Source organism: Onychostoma macrolepis, chromosome 03, assembly GCF_012432095.1.
Source record: "Onychostoma macrolepis isolate SWU-2019 chromosome 03, ASM1243209v1, whole genome shotgun sequence".
In the NCBI taxonomy this organism is placed as follows: domain Eukaryota; kingdom Metazoa; phylum Chordata; class Actinopteri; order Cypriniformes; family Cyprinidae; genus Onychostoma; species Onychostoma macrolepis.
This window is the reverse complement of record NC_081157.1, coordinates 25,749,338-25,771,474: the sequence shown is the minus strand read 5'-3', so window position 1 is coordinate 25,771,474 and position 22,137 is coordinate 25,749,338. Positions and strand designations below refer to the sequence as shown.

Sequence of the window (22,137 nt, the reverse complement as noted above, 5' to 3'; positions counted from 1 at the left end):
CATGGATCTGGTCAGAGCTAAATTGGGCAAAATCTCACTTTGACAGATCTATAGGTCACACTTGAGTTTCTGTTTTACCCAGATTCTCTTCAAACAGTTCCACCACCATTGCAATATTCAACCTAAAAGAGGAAATTGACTGTGGAAGAGGACTGGTTACTCTAGTACCTACTAATGGATTGCATTTGGACACATTTTGAAACAAAACATGTGAAATCGAGTTTGCACAGAATCGTTCACGTGTTCTTGGCCTCAGTCTGAACAATTCTTTCGAGTTCATATTTAAACAGCATGTGTTTTGATTTTGTTTACTTGGTTACTGTTAAATTATTGGCAAACAACATCACAGAATAGTTGTGTTGGACAGGGAACAGGTAGTGACGTGTTAGTGGAAGAACAAAATGGCTGCCGTTCATCTAAAACATGTGAAATCAAACTTCCATAACTTGAATCAGTTGCATGTTTCTGGCCTCAGTCTGAACAATTCATTAAAAATCATATTTGAACAGCAGATGTTCTGCTTTTGTTTATGTGGTTACTACTAAATTATCAGCAAACAGCAACACAGAATATTTGTGTTGGACAGGGAACAACTGTTTATGTGTTAGCTCAAGAACAAAATGGCCAGCAATTCAGCTCTAGCCATCTAACTGATTTTTGCCCAGTTTGCACCTAGAGCTCCTCTCAGTTATTTTGAATAACTGCAATGTAAAATGGGCCGTGCAGAGCCAGAAAACATTGATCTCGTTGGAGCATCATTGGATGTCTTGCTTTGACAGAATGGACAGAATAACCCAGATTCTCTGCAAACGATTGCTAAACTATGACAAAAGTCAACCTAAAAGAGAAAATTGACCACAGACTGGTTTATATAATCTGGACACGTTTTGGAATGTAAAAAATCAAGCTTGCATAGCTTGAATTGTTTGCGTGTTTCTGGCCGCAGTATGAGCAATTCATTCGAATCCATATAACAGCATATGTTTTGTTTTTGTTTACTTGGTTACTACTAAATTATTGGCACACAGCATCACAGAATAGTTGTGTTGGACAGGGAACAGCTGTTGCCGTGTTAGCGCAAGAATAAAATGGCCGCCCTTCAGCTCTAGTCGTCTAACTCCACCTGACCGGCGCCTAGAGCTCCTCTCAATTATGTTGAATAAGTGTGACGTGAAATGGGCCGTGCAGAGCCAGAAAGCACAGATCTGGTTGGAGCAATAATGGGCATCTCGCTTTGACAAAATGAACAGAATTACAGGGCAGTACTGCTTTTTTTTATTGAGCCACAGAAGGGAAAGGCCGACAGTAAGAATTTAGGTCCTGCTATTAGTATTGATCTCTCTTTCTCATTTGTCTCTCTCGTTCTCTTCTCACCAGATTCTCCATCAGTGAGAGGGCGTGAGGGAAGGAGTGCCCTGCATTCAAGCTCCCGCTGACCGCACTCCCCCCACCTCCCTTCGCTCCGTCCACAGCATGGCTCTCGCTCTCTGGATCCTCTTTACCTGCACCATCTCCCTGAGCAATGTCAGCCCCTCTGCCCAGGGTTTGTACTCTACCTACTCTTCTTCAGATCATTGCACAGCGAGCTGCTGAATTTGTTGTTGTTTTTTCTGGAATTTCTAATATAATTTTCAAACATTTTGTGGTAACTTTAGGCTACGTACACCAACGCAGATGCAAATGCTTGGCCAACACACTAGAAGTTTGCAGTCATGTCATGCATACATTTTCTGTTACTGTGGAGGTAACCTCCATACTCAGGGGGCGATAAAAAAGCCTTCTAATATCTTTGCCATTAAAGGGATAGTTCACCCAAAAATGAAAATTCTGCCATTAATTACTCACCCTCATGTCATTCCAAACCTGTAAGACCTTTGTTCATCTTCAGAACACAAATTAACATATTTTTAAAGATATTTATGAGAATAAACAAAAATATAACTTTATTCAACAATTCGTCTTGTCCGCATCACGCTATGGCACCATTTTGGAGAGTATCACATACATAAACAACGTAAACAACACATGTATCTGTGTACGGTGCTGCTGACGCAGAAGAGCATACGTTGTTTACGTATGTGATACTCTCCAAAATGGTGCTATAGGATGATGTGGCGGAGACGAATTGTTGAATAAAGACGTTATTTATGGTTGAACCCCTGATGTCACATGGATTATTTTAATGATCTCCTTGCTACGTTTCTGAGCCTTGATCGAGTTAGGATCCTTGCTGTCTATGGAGGGTTAGAGAGCTCTCGGAATTCATCAAAAATATCTTAATTTGTGTTCCGAAGACAATCGAAGTTCTTACAGGTTTGGAATGACGTGGGGGTGAGTAATTAATGACAGAATTTTCATTTTTGGCTGAACTATCCCTTTAAAGGCAGGCTAGGTGATTTGATTCAAAAACATGTGTATTTACATACCTCCATGCACCCTGTTCGCACAGACATGATAAGTTATATAATGTTTTCTTACCAGTGAATGAGACATGAGGTAATCTGAAAGTGTTGCATTCAACCCTCCACCAACCGTCTGTCGTCATGTCGCTGGTTAGCCTCTGGTCTTCCTGTGTGTGTTCATGTGTTTTGGAGGAGACGTGGCTTTGGAGAATGAATATGCAGGGAGGGTGGTGTTTTATTCCTTCGAAGATAGCTTGCTATTGCTAACCTCTCAGAAATTGTATACCCTACCTTTAAGCCAGATCTGTTACTATTGAAATAGAAAATGTATTTAAAAAGATTATCTTCATTCTAATTCCATGAAAGAGAAAACTGACTACAGTTTTGGAAGTTTTCACTCACTTAGCAAATTATAAATCAATAGTGGTAGTCAATCAGTGATCAATAGCGATAACTTCTGTGTAACCCCATTGTACTTGCCTGAGATAACAACCTGACTTTAAAGTCAGCAAACCTAAGTTCACATAAGTTAACTTAAGGATTCAACTCACATCAACATCAAATCGAATAGGGCAGAAGGCATGTTAAAAGAAATGGTACAATCTACTGAAATGTACCATGTCTCATGCTATTGCTCAGTCAGTGCATCAACCATATAAAGATATAAACAAAACATCTTGCAAACAGTGTCATGTAGTATTATATTAATTTCAGAAAAGCAATCCAATGTCCATATCTCGTTAATTAAAAAAAAAAAGCTCTTTTTAGGAGCATTTTGCTAGATATATGCACTACTATACTTTTTTTCTAACAATCAAATTCTAATAACAAACTGCAGTTTAGAATTATATCATCAAAAAATATAAAACTGCCTTATGTGCAGTTTAAAAGTATGTAGGATATACTTTTTTATTTTATTTTATTTTTATTTTTTTGGAATGTTGATTATTTTATCTGAATGTTTTTGTTAATTTTAATCTTTAATATTACTTTACCGACTGACAGCGTTCCCTGAATGTTTACAGCATTAGTTGAGAGATTGAGAAAAATACCGTACCTGTTAAATATTCAAATGAGTCGTTTGGGAATCGAAATCTGAACTGAGCCCGAATCAAGAGCTTGTGAATCAGAATCAAATTAATTTGTGAAACCTTTGTCAATACCTGAACTTGAATATTATTCTTTGGTTCAGTCCTCAGTTCATAACAAATTTCACACTAATCAAAGAAACCAGTTTTTGTAAGTGTCTGTCTCTTAAGTCTTTGTAAGTTAGAATGGAATGCCATTTGAAGTTAGACTGGCATATACTGGTCTCCTACAAATGGGTCATTGTAGATGCGTGTGAGTTGTCAGAGTGTGTGGTGGATGGAGGAACCCATGTGGCAGTAAAGCTGGTGTGGATGTGATGGGCCTGAGGTCTGGGGACGGGGGAGGTAGTGCGGCTCTGTCCAGCTAGTGCCCTTCCACTCCGACACCACCGCACCATCTGCTGCTCTACGGGGCCCGTGCCAGGCCCAGAGAGCAGGGGAGCGTGCAGCGTTTGCTTGTCCAGGTGTATTTGGTGGCCGCTGTATTTCCTGTGTTTAATTTGCCTGGTTCTGCTGCTGTGAATTGATGTGATGTACTCAGTGTTCCATTGGACACGTTTTGGCCCCGGGCACGGAGCTGCTTCATCAATGTGTTGTACGTGTGTGTGTGAGTACACGTGTGTGTGTGTGTGTGTGTGTGTGTGTGTGTGTGCATGAGTGCCTCCAGCTGTCTCTGTGACCTGGCTCTGGATTAATAATGCATTAATAATCAATTGAGTGTTATCAAGGTTGTGCTGCTAGCGCAGGCAATTTGGAGAAATAAGGAAGCCTTCGTTCCTCTATGGGCTCATTGATCGCCTTGTGTTGCCATTAAAGTGTGCCACATATAACACACACTCACACAGAGCACGTAATTCTGTTTCTGATTTCTGCTGTTCTCGCCTTCTTTGAGTGTGTGTGTGTGGGGGGGGGGAAATGTATATACTGTGTATATAAGAGACGGAAGCTGGTTGTCGCAATTTTATACTCCAACGAATAAACACAGATACACACAGAGACTATAAATATATACATTTGTAATGTTACAAAAGATTGCCATTTCAAATAAATGCTGTTCTTTTGAACTTTCTGTTCATTGGAGAATTCTGAAAAACAGCTTTCAGCAGAGACAGACTGAGGTAATGACTGCTGAAAATTCAGCTTTGCCATCACAGGAATACATTACATTTTATTTATTGCCTTGGTGAGCATCATTAAAATAAAATAAAATCAGTCAATCAATTTTACCGTTTCCAAATAGTATGTATATAGGACGAGACATCCTATTTTGGTGTCCATGTAATAAATGTTCCCTCGTCATTTAGTGTAACAGCTATATTTATGTAAAAACAAACAACATAATTATTCTGACCTGTACTTTTTAAAAAATATAAAAGAAAAAGTGATCATACACAATTTTATTACATTTTAAATGATTAAAAACATCTTGCTGATAAATGTGTAGAAGTTTTGAGGTCTGCACTGTGATCATCAGTCTTTTAATGTCATCATGGTAATCATGGTAAAAATGTATGATAGTTATTATTTTTTGCTCAGAAAAAATAAAAATAAAGGTCAAAATAAGTGAAAAATAAATAAATATTCTGAAAGTATACTTAATCATTTGTACTATTTCTGGCTCACTAATGAAAATTGTGACATTTGAACTAATTTGTACAGATATTGTTTCTTCCTTCATTTGAAACAACAAACTTGTGGAGTTCATGTAGCTCAAGTGCTTTTGAAATGACATAAGAAGGGGATAAAAGATGAAATGCATGTTAATTTGTCAAACTGTTATGATGACCATATAATTTGTGGTGGAAAAGAAGCACAGGAAGCCTTAGCTTTTCTGATCCTACTGTACATGTATGGCTAGATGAAAACTATACATACAGTGGTGTGAAAAAGTGTTGGCCCCCTTCCTGATTTTTAAATTTTTGCATGTTTGTCACACTTTAATGTTTCAGATCATCAAACAAATTTAAATATTAATCAAAGATAACACAAGTAAACACAACATGCAGTTTTTAAAAGAAGTTTTTTATTATGAAGGGAAAACAAAATCCAAACCCACATGGCCCTGTGTGAAAAAGTGCTTGCCCCCTCCTATTAAATCATGAAAGAACTGTAATTAACCACATTATTTTAGAAAGCTGAGTTAAATTTCACTAGCCAAACCCAGGCCTGATTACTGCCAGACCTGTTGAATCAAGAAATCACTTAAATAGAACCTGTCTGACAAAGTGAAGCATGTTTGAAGAGCAACGCATCATTCTGGCTCGTCTCACATTTGCCAAAAAATATCTTGATTATCCCCAAGACTTTTGGGCAAATATTCTGTGGACTGATGCGACAAAAGTTGAACTTTTTGGAAGGTGTGTGTCCCGTTACATCTGGCGTAAAACCAACACAGCATTTCATAAAAAGAACATCGTACCAACAGTCAAACATGGTGGTGGTAGTGTGATGGTCTGAGGCTGCTTTGCAGCTTCAGAAACTGGATGACTTGCCATAATTGCTGGAACCATGAATTCTGCTCTCTATCAGAAAATCCTGAAGGAGAATGTCCGGCCATCAGTTTGTGACCTCAAGCTCAAGCGCACTTGGGTTCTGCAGCAGGACAATGATTCCAAACACAGCAGCAAGTCCACCTCTGAATGTCTCAAGAAAAACAAAATGAAGGTTTTGGAGTGGCCAAATCAAAGTCTGGACTTAAATCCAATTGAAATGCTGTGGCATGACCTTAAACAATCCATTCATGCTTGAAAACCCTCCAATGTGGCTGAATTAAAAGAATTCTGCAAAGATGTGTGGGCCAAAATTCCTCCACAGTGATGTGAAAGACTCGTTGCCAGTTATCACAAACGCTTGATTGCAGTTTTTGCTGCGAAGGGTGGCACAACCAGTTATTAGGTTTAGGGGGCAAGCACCTTTTCACACAGGACCATGTGGGTTTGGATTTTGTTTTCCATTCATCATAAAAAACTTCATTTAAAAACTGCATGTTGTGTTTACTTGTGTTATCTTTGATTAATATTTAAATTTGTTTGATGATCTGAAACATTAAAGTGTGACAAACATGCAAAAAAAAAAAAAAAATCAGGAAGGGGGCCAACACTTTTCACACCACTGTACATGCATACTGTCCAGTACATTTTTAATTACTGTTTATTTTGTGATTTACTAATTTAAAAGATGGATGCTGACATGCCCTTGTTAAAAAAAAAAAGAAAGAAATCAATGCATGCTCTAATTGATGCACGTTAAAAACTTGATTTGATAGAGTGAAATATATACATTATTCTTATTTTTTTTAAATTATTATTATTGTTTCGGAATATATGATCTGTCATATATTCAATTTGTTTCAGGTTTTAGCTTAGAACAATTTAACAAATTATGTTGCAATCCAAAGCAAATAAATTATTATATATTTCTCTATGGACTCAAATACGTGCAATACAGTTTTCATTTCTTTCCAAATTTCAGTGTTTAAATGTCAAAACTAATAATCACAAATTGCTCATAGGCATGCTTATGGACCTACACTGTTTATATGCTGAGTGTGTATTTGTGTGTCTGTTTGAGTGTGTATAGACAGACACGCTTCCTATGCAACATTTCTCACATTCTGATCCCCTTAATACTTCCTTTTGTCCACAGATTTTCAGTCTAATTTCTTCCTTTGTACAACACCATCTAGTCCTCTAACAGCTCACTCAAACACTCTCCAGTGTGTCTCATACTTTTACTCAGTCTAATACTCTGACGCCTCCATGTAACGCTCTCACATCTTGCATAAAATCACTTCTCAGTCTGACGCTCACCCCTTGATCTCACACTCCTGTTTCGCAGTGGAATATTCCCACTCTGCAGCCTAGTACTGTCACTTTTCACTCTAATGCTCACTCATTTGTCAAATATTCTCCATCGAAGACTTAATTTATGGCTTTTCTATTGCGTGAGACCTTGAGATGTTGAGTGACACAAATTAATGCCGAACATCGCTCACCGTTGATGCCGGGAGCATGGATGGTTTCATGCCGCTCTGAAATGTCGTAGGGTAAGCAGCACTGCCGGTGATTGTCGTGCCGTTTGATTGGTTCGCTGAGTGGAAAGATTTCCATTCTACTTTTGAAGGGTGTAATCAGTTTGAAGTCAACACGAAGTGCTGTTTGCAACCCATTTTACATCTGTAATCTGATGTATTTCTGAGTGAAACAGGGTGTTCGACAAAAAAAGTGTTGTAAAACTTCAAATCCTTCAGTAATTGATTTGATGGTGAACAATTTTTGGTATGATGGGGTGAAAGAGTTAGGAAAATATTATGTTGCAAGCCAGACTTGAATTTTTATCCCCACATGAGCACCATGGCTCAGAGAATATGAGCTTGCTATCACTACACTACAGCACTGACAGAAACTATTGCCTAGTATTTTTTGCCTGGCTGCCTATATGTCACAATGGATTTATTGATTTGGCAGTAGTGTTCAAGTATCACTCTCTGTAGCTTGTCCACTATCCACTCAAGAAACATAAATTAGACTTAGTACTCTAACAGCAGTCTAAAATAATTATTTGTCAGAGTTGTACTTGCTGCTATGTCAAATTTGATGTTCAAATGCAAAAACAATCAGTTTAAAAAATCAGTTTAACGTGTAAACAAGTGGTTAAACCAGCACCGTGAACTAAAACTACTTCTAAAAAAAAAAAGGGTATTCTGGCCTCAAAGTTTTACTCTATTGATGACCATTTGAAAGTATCTGTGTATTCTGAAATAAATCTGAATAAACTCTCAACAAAAAAGATACAAAACTGCCATTGAAAGGTTTTTGTTTTGTTTTTTTTCTTCCAAAAGCTCTAGTACTTTGTACTTTTAAGGTACAAATATATACCATTTAGGGGTAAATAAGGTTTAGCTTTCATACCTTAGGGTACCACCCATAGTGACAGTTGTAGTGACAAAACGTATGAATGAGATCATAAAAATTTGCCATCTAAGCAGTAAAATACTTGCAAATTGCTGTGAGTTTGTTTGTTGTTTTCAGTTGGAGGTGGAAGAAGTCTGGAACGCAGAATGACTGAAATGCTTTGAAATTTCAACTTACAAAGTTTTAGCCACACTGCTTTTATATGCTGGCTCAGGTAATTGGATTTAAAAAAAAAAGAAAGAAAAAAAAGGACATAGCTGCAGAACTGAACACCCATGAGCAAAGATTGCAGATTTCAAATAATATTTTCCTGTGGCAACCAAACAGCTCTCCATTGAGATAAATGGGAATGTTAACGGATAGTTTTCTTCAGGTATAATACACCTCTTTGATCTGAACATTGGAAGTTACCAGAGTGTTTTGAGAAACCTGTTTGGAAACAAGCATTATTTCTGCAATTCCATTTGGTGACTTCACAATCCATTTTTAAATAACCTCATTCAGCTCGGTTAGTGCTGTTCACCGTCATGTTGCAGTACAGCACTTTATTCAAAATGCAGTTATGTCTCGTCTGGAACATGTCTCAGATTCTGCCTGCAGACTCTCAAAGACACAGACGCAGACACACACCCCTTGTAAACAAACAGTCAAAGTAGCTGCTTCCTGCGCTGCTTGCAAATGTGCAGATAGGCAGTGAAACAGCATTAGTGCTCTTTAATGGGGTGGCGTACGGACCACTCATGGGTGCATGATGAAGTCTCGACATGGCGGTTTCATTTAGTGCTTGTGTGTTTATTTTTCAGTGTTTGTGTGTGTGTGATTGCAGTAGCAGGCCCTCTGACTGCTCCAATCTGTCCTCATCTTACACACACTTAAGTCCTCACTTCATGGTCGCTCTTGTGGAAAGACCTGCGGTCCTGTAGTGTGAGCATGCACACTTTTTCTCTCTTTTTCCTCCTCTTCTTGAGTTCTCATTCAGCTCTAGAGGACCAGCTGTTTTGCCGTATTTTTCTTTGAGCTCTTTCCTGCCTGAATGTTTAATGAGAGAATTTGTTTGGGCTGCATGGATGCAGCATTCATGGGCTTTTGAAGCAGTGAGGGTTGAATTCATACATGTATTGGCTGATTTTAATGCATAAATAAAGCAACGGCTCTGCTGCTTAATCAGAGCATGCATGCAGTTGGAAGGGGAGTCTTACTGTTTGCTCAATGTGTGATGCTTTAAAACAAATCTGTGATGTTGATTTTTAGTGTGCTGCTGTTGCTATGATTCACACCACTCTTGGCTCTCTCTTTAGCATATACACAGAAAATTCACTCTTTTTTCCTCTAATCTCTCATCACATGTGCTTTTTGTTGTTTCTCTCATCTGGTCTTCTCTTTTCGTGTTGTCAGTCCTCTTGTTATCTTGTTTCCTCTTGCATTTCATGTAATTTTTTCCCCCTTTCCTCCTTTTGTATTTTTTTTGTATTCTCTTCTCATCATGTTTCTCCTCTCCTCTCCTCTCCTCTCCTCTCCTCTCCTCTCCTCTCCTCTCCTCTCCTCTCCTCTCCTCTCCTCTCCTCTCCTCTCCTCTCCACGTGGCTGTTGGTGGAAGAGCGCCATGTTCTTCAAAGCATGAGCTGAGAGCAGTAGATCACAGACAGGTCTGTGCAAGTGAAAGGTTAATGGATGGCCTTTGAATATATATTGGGAGTGTGGGAGGAGGGGGGCGAACGAGAGTGGCGGCGGTGTGTTCTTTCAAATGGGCCTTTGAAGATGCTTCTCTCTCCTGTCTCTGTGTGTGTGTGTCTCCACTGATGAGAGACAGAGGCCGTGTCTGAAGCCCTGCATTATCTGCTGTCTGGTCTGGTCTGCACATTTTCTTTTATTCGTTTTGTGTATGTGTGTGTGCTGTAGGATGGGCATTATGGAGACGTCTGGTTTTCACACCAATGTGTGAGTGTCATCACTTTGTTCTGGTATGTACTGATGTTGCATTTATACGTATGCGTGTGTCATGGAGTGTGTGTGTTTATGTTTTCTCCCACAATTTAATAATTATCAGCTGTAGCCAAGGGCAGACAGACAGAGAGACATATGTCCATGTGACCAAATAAGGGGACATAAAAACAGGAACACCTGTCACCTCGAAGCACAGCTATTTGAGACTGGAGTAAACAAGAGACAGGTACAATACCATGATTGTTTGTGCAAGAGTACATTATCTGGTGCACGCAATTATTTTTTCACACTTCATAGGTGTAGGTGGTAAAATTGTTTTTATATCTAAAGAAGTGAACACTACTTTTGATGAGATTTACTCTCATAAGATGACTCGAGTCTTACAGTATCAGCGGCCAATAAAAAATGTTTTATTCTGTATAAAGTTGGCTAGCAGATGCTACTGAATTTAACTTTGTAACCCCTTATTACTGGATATATACAGTATATATATATATATATATATATATATATATATATATATATATATATATATATATATATATATATATATATATATATATATATCGAGTGACAAGTGCATAGGATATCTCTACAATGGCTTTGGTACTTAAAAAAAAAACATTCACAGCAATTCAGTATGAAGTCCAAGACCACTATTGTTTTGCCAAGCATTATCCAAGAATACGTTGTGCTATGTTAAGTATCATATTTGTGTACAAATATCCGATTCTAGAGTTTATTCTGCATCAAAGAAAATCGAATGGTATCAATGGGAATGGTGCCTCACAATGACAAGGAGGAAACATTTACAGAGGTCTGTGAAAGTAAAATAACTGTCATCTAGTCGTAATGCTATCTGGTCACTAGCCAAATTAAAATTACCGCATACTGATTGTGCATTCATTTGGTCGATTGATCGTTGATGCAGATGTTTGCCAAAAGCTTTAGTCTGGGTTTTACATGAAGGTTGTGATCATTTTCTGAAGAAATGGGTGAAAGCCACTGCTAAAAAAAGAGATTTGTATACATTTTAGTCATAAAAGTTACAAAAACATCTGCTGAGTGACATTCACACAATACACAGAGCACATTTTAGAAACGTCTTGAGAATTCCATTCTAAAAATGACGACATCTAGATGAAAACAGAAGCATCAAATAAACGTTGAGGCATTGTGCTTCTGCTATCAGGTTTAGAGAGTGAAGAAACAACTCGATTTAAGAACAAGGATCTGACAAATCCATCGAAACTGTCTTACTTTGTTTCTCCTTGACTTACGCACTCCACTCTCCCCTCTTGGCCTACTTGCTCCCTCCCTCTCCTCTTTTTGATTAGGGAAGGCAGTATTGAGTTTCCATTTATATCCGTTTATAATGCGGCTGCCATTAGCTTATGACAGGCCGGACTAACCGAAGTCTCTAGTGGCATTATGCCGCTGGTTTTATCCTTTGCCCTATGAAGTAGTTTTATTACCTCTACGCAAATGAAATCACAGGGCTCGGAGACTGTAGCGTGCCCTGAATTACTCTCTCTCCCTGGCTATATTTCACAATACGGGGGCAGGAACAGAGAATGGGTAAAACAGTGACGCACTGGTCTCAGGAAGGCTTTAGTCTCAAGGTGAGACATTGTTTGGGGTAAATGTGTTTTAACACAAGGCAAGTGTGATGGGTCGGTCACGTTGCGCAAGTCACATCCTGTCCTCAACAGGAAGTGCATGGCACTCTGTGTGGCCGGTCCCTGCTCATTAGTCTCTCGCTCTGACCGAGTCCTAATCTTAATCCTGGCGGTTCCAGTTCTCTCTCGGCCTGGCCAAGAGGCTGACGGAGGGTGCGGAGACACTGAGTGTGGGGTGTGATGTGTCGCGCCGGGAGAGGCGTGTGGTGTGATGTGGACACATGGGTGTGTGTGTGTGTGTGAGTGAGACGTGGGATGCAGTGCTGGGCTGTAATTGGGTTCGGTGCGGGTGGTTGTGATAGCCGGAGAGCTGGGGACAGACTGTAGAGAGAGAGACCGGCGACGCTTGGGGAAGAGAGACACAAAGTGACCTTCAGCCTTTTCCACTGAAGGTAAAAGTGTTTTTAAGTCTGTTTTCTCAGCTTCTCTCACTTGGTTTCACTGTTTCCATCTCAGCTTGAGCAGATTTAATGTGTGTGCATGTGCCTCTGGTACTCTTTGACTTTCTTTTCATGTGTTTGAGCATTTGCCTTTTGATAGACAGGAAACTATTTTATTCTCTAGAAATTGTGAGTAGTGCTTTTCTCTGCAAAACTCACTTTCAAGATGCTGGGATGGTTGCCAGGTGGTTGCTTTGTAGCTCATCCTCTTTACAAAATATTTTAACTCTTTGATGCATATGATCATTTGATGTATAGAATATTCGTAGTGTCGCATGATCAACTTCTAAATTCAAATCTGATTTCGCACTTTGACTGGCGCAGAGCCGGAGAGATGCTCATTCAAACCTATATATCAAAACTATTGAGTGTTATCATTTGCATAAAGTTTCAGACATTTACCCAACCCCTCTCCCCCCCACCCATCGCGCCACTGCTTCCGCCACCGAAAACTCACATGCAAATGTCTACATAAATTCTTTGTTTCAGCTAGTAACTAATAACTTACAACGCACAATTGATCATGCTCAGGATCTTAAGTTACAATATATTCATGAGAAATTTATAGAAAACTCATTGACAGCTTCTGTAGCCTAAATATTGTATTCTGTAAATATTGCATGCATGTTCATTTACAATTGACATGACAAACTCACTCCTTTTATTTATTTTCAATACTTCGGTTACATCTTCAAGAGTCGGCCTAATAAAAATATGAACTCTTACAATTGGCTAGAAATGCATACTTTAAAAAAAATTGGCTCTATATAAATAATAACATTTTGACATTCTTACTTAGCCTAATGATTAGTTCAAATAATTCACATTTCTTCTGATCTTCAGTTACAAAAACAGAGCTTAATCACAAGAAATTAACAAAAGCATATCAACAGCTTCTATAAGAAATATTATGGGCACATACTAAGCTATAACTTGGTTCAGATTAATGGCACATATCTGGTGTTTTTTCCGTGGGTTCTCAAGCCCCGGAGCACCCATGGGATCGATGCCTATGCACATAAGTACTGCCAAAAAAACAACAAAAAAAACATATAGTTTATAAAATACACACCAAGGTCTATGCAAGTGGCAATAATACACATAAATCAAACAATTTGACAACATATTTTATTCATTGTGTATGTAAAGTATAAACTTTATTTGGTCCCACTTTATATTAGGTGGCCTTAACTACTATGCACTTACATTTAAATTAATCATTTGATACAATGCAATTATTGTGTACATACATGTTTTGACATTGTACTTATATTTTTAAAAATAACTATATGTAATTACATCTGTAATTAATTTCTGTAATTACATTTATAATTACACTGTTGGCCCATCCCTTACAGCTTAACCCACCCTTAAACCTACCCATACCACCAAACCTGTCCCTAACCTTACCCGTATCCCACCTCAATAGCAGCAAAAGTGTTTTGCAATACAATATGACCACAAGAAGTACAATGTACTTATTTATTTGATGTAAGTACATAGTAGTTAAGTCCACCTAATATAAAGTGTGAACCTTTATTCTTCTCACAGTTCACTGGCCACTTACTATAGTATCTTACATAGTATATCTTACATCGTCACCAAAAGGGAAAATGAATGGGATCATTGTATGAACAACAAACTGTATGAAATATATAACTGTGCAGAGGACATTCAAGAATCACACACAATTCATAATGTCAAAGGAAGGTTCACTGATATGCTCTTCATGCCAGAGTGCGGGATCTGTTAAACATATATTATTAAATTGTGCTGGTTTAACTTCACTTAAGAAATATTAATCAACAGACACCTTTGAAAATTGAAACGGAGTCAACCTTGAAGCTTTTACCTAAAGCAAACTTTAAAAACCTTAGGTTTCTGAATTTCTCTTTTATGCTATTTCATCTTGTTATTTGACCTGAAAATATCCAAGAAAGCTGGCATGGTGTTCAAACAATAACCAACCAATCACCCAACCACTGGCCACTTGCTTTCAAGTCTTTGCAGAGAAGCGGATGAATTTGCATGTTTGCAAATCTGACAGTGCTGAAAAGTCACTTTAAAAAAATTCCTCAACACATTTAAACTTGCGAACTATCATGTAAAAATGATCTCAAACCAATGGCAATGTATGTTGGGAAGAGTGATGTTACTAATAAGTGTGTGCCCGATAAAGACATGCTGTGTGATTATGCAGTTACATCTGAAGTCAAACTCAATTAAATGAGTCAAATTCAATTTAGATCGACAAACTCGATTAAATGTATCACTGTGGACTGAAGATCAGTGATAGGCTTATGTTCAATGATATTCAGTGGCATAATAATATATCTTCAATTATTCATATGGGGGCAATTGTATTCATATGGATATGTGATTGATTGCACATTTTGATTTATTAATCAGCATATCACATAAGTAATTTGATTCAAATTTGTAATTGTCGGCCCTAATATTAAATACTAAAGCAACTGCTGTATTTGCTACAATCTTGGAGTAGTTTGTTACTGAATGCTCGACTGGAAGGAATATTACATGCACAAATCATTTATTCGGCCAGACTCTACTCTGCAAGAACTAGACTAATAAGAATTGTTTGGTCATATACAACTAATTTTAGAGAGGCTAAACCTGCTGACACGTGGGCCCCCTGTTTGAACCATACACATCAGTGTAGTGCTGGCGTGGCATTCATGCCGGCTCTAATGGTGCCGCTTTCCAAAGCTTGAGCTGTGTGCTAATGAGCAACTGAGCGATTAAGTGGTGCCTGGAGATGTACTGAAAGAGGACGCAGAAGCTGATGGCATCCACACTCAACTGGTCTCCAGTATCTTTATCCCTCACAACCTGCCTCACAGACCTGCCTCTCACTATTAGAGCTGCTAATTGCTTAATCAATCATGCCTTCATTAATTGATAGGCAGCTCTGATAATCAGGTATTTTAAGCTCAATTCAATTGATTGACTTTAATATATATATATATATATATATATATATATATATTTTTTTTTTTTACAACTTTAGGAGTCCGTCTGCAGATTAATTATTTAGTGGTAATCATTCCTTGTCATAGAGCACAGCATAGAGAACTCAAGTGACACATGAAAAATGAATGATCTGTGTAGGTGAGCGTTAATGTATCACACATAATTAGAAGAATCTTTCTTATTCCTCCATTAAATTTTCTTTAATAATAATAATTTGTTAATTTAAAGGTTAAGCATTTTTTAAGTAACACGTTATTTCCCTACAAATATTAATGTACTTATTTATTTAAATGTAATATTGTTTATGAATTTTAGTTAAAAAATAAAAATGTCAATTTTATCGTAGAGAGAACTATATTGTAGGTGAAAAACAGTATGTGAATAGTAGAATGTCCGAATTTGTAGTATTCTTAAAACAGTTTAGACGAGTTTCTGAAGTGCACATCCAATAGACATTTTCCTATCCCATGAGGCCATGGGAGAGGAGTTATGAATGGCAGTGGAGTGACTCAGCTGACACTTTAGGCCTCATGACAGATGCAGTACATCCAGATTTCATTCACACACATTCATGCAATAACATACTTTTGTATCAATGAAATGTAGTAGCTACTCAGACTGTATGCAATTTTGGACGCAGCTTCTCTCACATCATGACAAAACACCTTCATAATAAAATTATGGCAAATAAAAAGTTGGTCCACTTTATATCAGGTGGCCTTAACTACTATGTACTTACATTTAAATTAATCATTTGATACAATGCACTTATTGTGTACATACATGTTTTTACATTGTACTTATATTTTTAAAAATACATATATGTAATTACATCTGTAATTAATTTCTGCAGTTAAATTTATAATTACTCTGTTGACCCATCCCTTACACCTAAACCCACCCTTAAACCTACCCATACCGCCAAACCTGTCCCTAACCTTACCCGTATCCCACCTCAGTAGCAGCAAAAGTGTTTTGCAATACAATATGACCACAAGAAGTACATTGTACTTATTTTTTGATGTAAGTACATAGTAGTTAAGGCCACCTAATATAAAGTGTGACTGAAATGTTTAGTCTAATTAATTACATGATGTGCCAATTAATTTATCTAATTAATCCCAAATTAATCATATATCGGTTTTGGCTGAGAAATATACCCCAAAGCATGATATAAAATCATTATAAAAGCAAGAAATTTGTTTTGATTAGAAATTTGATGCAACGTTGCAAAAATAATGATAATAGCTGTTTATTTTTTTAAATCAATTTTGAAATAAATGTATGTATGTGTGTGTGTGTGTGTGTGTGTATATATATATATATATATATATATATAATGAAATTATGTGTTGCTCGGAGATGCACAACAGTCTTTTAGAAAAACGTTTAGTAAATTGAGCAAAACAAGACAATATTGTGTCTAAAATTTAACATAATATAAGAGGTATTCGGGGACAAAAACCCATACAACATTTTTTATACAACCACACAACCTCTACATCTTGAATATTAGTTGTATATAAATGCATTCATAGGCTACATCACATCAAATTGTTGTCCTGCATCATGTTATTTCATTTTGGTTCACGTTGTCAGCAGCAAATGCATGATGCATAAAGATAATGTACAGGTCTGGGCTGAGGAGGGGTACTTTAATCATTTTAACTTCTTTTAAATGTAAATTATTTTTTTCCATAATTATTTGCACCAAATTATCATGTTAAATCGACGGTCCTAAACAGAACATCATTCGATTTAATAATTTTTTTTTTTTTTTTTTAATGTTTTTGAATAATTTAGGATTTGTAATAAGTAAATAAATAAATGTAGTAGTAATAATAATAATAATAAATAAATTTTATAGATTTTTATGATATTTTTTTTTGGACACTATTATGTTTTGCAACCATGCCACAAATGCAATCTCATAGTGATAGGTACATTTAAAAAAAAAAAATATATATATATATATATATATATATATATATATATATATATATATATATAATTTTTTTTTTATTTAATTTTTTCTTATTGACACTATTATGTTTTGCAACCATGCCACAAATGCCATCTGATAGTGATCCCCCCTACCCCCCTATTTTCTATTGGCTCTTGAGTTATTGTGAAGCTCTTGGAATAGTGTTGGAACCCATTGTGGAACTTTAATGAGCCAATCAATGCCATATTTTACCATCTACAACACTAGATACGAGTGTCTCCATTTCTTTTCCCCTGCTGAGTTCATTGTACCCATCTATTCAACTGTCTCACCCCATTTGCGTCTTGCCTGTCCTGTCTACCTCTGTCTGTGTCCTTGTCTGTCTGTGTCGGTCAGTGTGTGTGTATGTGTGTGTGCGTTCAAGGCTGAGGGCACGGCCTTTCTACTCCACTCTCTAAACCTCCCCCAGGCTTTAATTACTGCATTTGGATAATGAGTCAAATCCAATCACTCTTCTCCACTGTTCTGAATTAGTATACAGCTCTTATTATGGCAGCACCAGCCCCAGTTTCTTCACACCAGCTGCCCCGCAGTGCCACGTCTTCATTCCTCCCCCCTCGTTCTTTCACTTCACTTAGAGAAAGGCAGAGGATGGGGGGAGGAAACGAGAAGAAAAGAAATGCGATGGAAAAATCATTCAAGGGGGAAAATATGAATATGGAGCGGAAAGAGCTTACACACAATGTCCATGTATAGATATTTTTTGAATGAAAGGTGATGATATTGAAATGATATTTCCATATTGTGCTGTGTATTACATTTATAAAGTCAGAGCTATGGCCTGCAGGCTAAGTTGAGGAGGCTGTTTTGAAACTGTAGCCTTTTATACAAGCTACTCATCATTTAAAGTAGTCAGATTACACAAAGCCTTATGATGAGTAGTTAGCTGCATGACTGGTTACAGTGAAAAAGTAGAAAAATATATTTAATACAATTACTTGGAAACGCTTGTGAAATCAAAGTGTGCTGTATTGAATAAGCACTTGAAGTGTTCAAGTCTTCAGAATAAATTATAAAACTGTACTTGTGGATAATATAAAATTAATTAAATAAAAGGCCATTTAAGTGGACTTCAGTGTTTTTGTCATGCTTTAAAGAAGGCACACTTGTGTGTGTGTTAACTAACATGGTAAAACACATGTAAATGACTTGATTATAATTTTAACTTATTTGATATTGAAATTAAAGTATTTAGAATGTACTAAAATACAAGTTCATCATTACAAATGTGTAATTACAATATATATTTAAATACATGACATACAAGTTTAAATAGAAATAACATCAAAGTATATTTTAGTTTACCATAAATGCTTGACAGTACATTTAGCAGTTCACTTTAGCCATATTTCAAATACAATGGAAGTAATTAAAATATATACATTTTCATTTAATTGTAAATAACATGCAATAATATGCAATTTTGCAAAGTTTTTGAACAGTTATATTCTTATAATTGATTATTATTATTATTATTATTATTTGTAATAAGTACATAAAATGTGCTTCTCTTTCACAAGGGATGTTTTGCAACAACAAGCATTAAACATCAAAATAAAAAAATAAAAAAATATTAATAATAATAGAACATTAAAAATAAATGAAATAATCTGGGGAAAAAAGTAACTTTTACATACCGAATACGGTATGAGAGAGTGAGGACTGTTTTGGAGAGCGTGTTTGATTTACCTCAGTTAGCTCAGTTATTAAGCTGCCCACACAATATAATATGACTTTAAAAACCTGTGATGTAGCGTTGTGCCAGCCTACACCGTTACTCTGGAAATAGCTCGTTAATGGCTGCTTGCTAAAGCGACAGTGTCTTGGAACCTGCAAAGCTGCTGTCACACTACTGCAAAATATGGTTAAGTTAGCATCTCTACTTGTAGCTACTCTTCATCATTGATGAGGCACAGTGTTCATGGAGGCAGTGTGAGTTTGACTTTCGCTTGCCTCATTGCCCGCTTGCTTATTTCTTCCAATAAGTTCTAGTCTACACGTTTGGAGATAAATAAAAATGGCACAACCAAAATTAAAACGTCTGTAAACATGAAGCTGTCAGTTTGTACAGAGACTGTTGCAAAACTTTAGAGCCAGCGGGCCAGTGATCAATCTGATAAAATCACATATCAAACTATGAATACATGCTCCATTTCATCCCACAACACATACATAGATGTTGGGCTGAGTAGTCAATTAGTTCTACAGCTAGCTCATACTTGTGCAGTCTAGTCCCAGAAAGCGTGTGCTTGTTCAGTGGCACTGGTGACAGCAGGAGGAAAATTCCTTCGTCCACAAACTGTGTCCCGGGTTATTTGCTTCTCATTTGTTTTGAATGCCATCCTGTTACGACCAAATCCATTTGTAATTATGAGAAAATACAGTGAGCAATTTGCATTCACAAAGCATGTTTTAAGCAAACTGCATGGCGAACTTCTGAGATGATCTGTGTTTGATTTGTGTTGGGAGAAAATCATTAAATGTAGTGATTAACCTAACTACATTCAGCACATCACTTCAGTTTTGCGGGACCCCGGATACTGCACGGTGTGACGTTTACACTAGGTAAACATTGGTTCATTGGCTAGCAATCAACTGTTTTTTTGGAAAACTGGACGACTACTAAAATTACGTAGTCATACAAGTCCTAATACACATTAGGTCTGGTTACTCCAACCCTCACCCTAGATAAACTTCAATCCTTTTGATAATGAATAATGCTATGTTTCACAAATACCCTTGCCTTGAGGTAGAATCTCGAAATTACCCAATGGGAGTTTCAAACTCTGGTAACATATCCGCCATCTCCGACCCAAATTCATTCCAATTACACATTCCAATCACTTTCCAAAAACTGACCCTGAACAAAGATTTCCAGATAATTCTCATCCAGATATTTACTTACCCAAGGTCATTTTCCTAATCATCTGCAGACCTGCTTATATCAGAAAGACAAAATGAAAATATAACTATCCTATCTTTTAAATAGGTCCATCCTTTAGCTCGAGACTTTCCAGCATTTTAATTCGGATTACGAAGATTATTCCCCTAAGTCCAATTTTCCCTTCCAATTGGAGATAATGTCTGTGGGAGCAGAATACACTCATAAATGAGGGAACGAGCCTATTAATCCAGTAGCCGTAGTCAAGTTTGGGAGATAACTGGGTGGTTACAGTCGGAGATACGGGCAGATAAAGAGACTGAGAGAAAGGCAGAAATGATTGGGCTGACGTATATTTGGCGTAGTTTGTGGGATGGCAACGTGCAGTGTGGGACGTACCGGCTTGCTGAAACTATATGAACATGTGGGTGGGTGGGTGATTGGTTGGCTGTGTGATTGGCCTCCTGTGGCGAGGCAGTGCCGAGCCCAGAGTAATGGTTTAATCAGTGACCAGCAGTATGGAGCTATGTGTTTGCTCCACGGGAATGCTGCGGAAACATGACTCCATGCTGGCACACTCTAATCCCACTTCGCCTCTTTGTATGTGTGTGTGTCATGTAGGCGCAAAGGAGTGTGTCTGTTTGAATGCACACCAGAACAGCCTTGTATGAAGCGTGTTTACCTCAGCAAATGCCTGAACCCTTAAATCTACACATTTATGGCAAGATTACGCGATCCATCCCTGCGCTGATGTCTCCACGCTTGCTTGCTGTAGTGAGCCTGTGTGACAGCTACACGACTGTGTGATGTATGATGCAGTTACATATGTCCACGTTCCACGGCGACCACTAAGTGCTCAGGGTGTAAGAGAACAGGACAAGGATTACAGAACCGTTGAGTTGGAAACCAACTTAGAGAGTTACAGGCATGTTGTTAAGTGCACTGGGAAGAATGGTTGACATTAGCAGACAAAAGGAGCATGCTTTTAGATCCTGTTCTGAGCAGCGTCTGACTTTCACATTGACCTCGGAGTGAAAAGGGGTGGCTCAGAATCAGAGAACTTTACATTGTGGTCCTTCGTCTTTCAAGCAAAGCAATGGAAAGGCAATTTTGTGTCCAAAGCTGAATGAATGTACTTGTTCCATTTGTTCATGTAACAGAGTCGGCACATTACTGTTACTTACAGAAGCGTGCCTCGACTAAACAGGTTTTTCAAATCGTCGGCTTTTTCATGAAAAACGTTCCCTCCATTTGATTGCAAAGTCTTTGAAGCTGCAAGAGCTGAAGGAATGAATTTCGGGAGTACTGAGTGCTTCATTGATCAGTTTTTCCTGTGCATGGAACTCTGTGGGTCAAATCCACCCCCTCATCTTTCAGCACAATGGACAGCTCCACAGGTTCCCCCTCTCTATTTGTCAGCACCATGAAGAGCTCCACTGCTTGGTTTTTGTCCTTCTGTGAGTGGAGGCGGCTGGCGGCCATTTTACGTGGCTGGATCTTCAAACTCTTTGAAAGCTCTTGTTCAGATAAAGTATGCCACTCTGTGCCACTCTCAGGCCCTCTCAGCCAGGCATAATGATTAACCCTACGGCACCTACAGCCCTCTTAACGTGTGTGTCTCTCTCTCTTAAATTGAGTGTAAATGGCAGACGCCACGTGTGGGCAGAAAGGTCCGGCGGTGTGTCTAGGGTCGGATCTCTCCTTTAGGTGCTGCTTCTGCTCAGGTGTTTGGTTATTGGCTCCCGAAGCGATTTGGACACATGGTAGCTGATTTTCTATTCTGGAGCCTTGCGT

The 22,137-nt window shown here is 37.8% G+C and overlaps 1 protein-coding gene across 2 annotated transcripts in view; it reads left to right on the top strand.

The window, feature by feature from the left end:
- The window catches only part of adgrl1a (adhesion G protein-coupled receptor L1a), a 177,950-nt gene that overhangs the window by 73,781 nt on the left and 82,032 nt on the right, over positions 1-22,137 (top strand). For both annotated transcript variants that reach the window (XM_058770095.1, XM_058770094.1), the window contains exon 2: positions 1,378-1,543. In XM_058770095.1, the coding sequence (XP_058626078.1) occupies positions 1,474-1,543 (70 nt within the window). In that variant the 5' untranslated portion in view covers positions 1,378-1,473. The remainder of the gene's footprint in view (positions 1-1,377; positions 1,544-22,137) is intronic.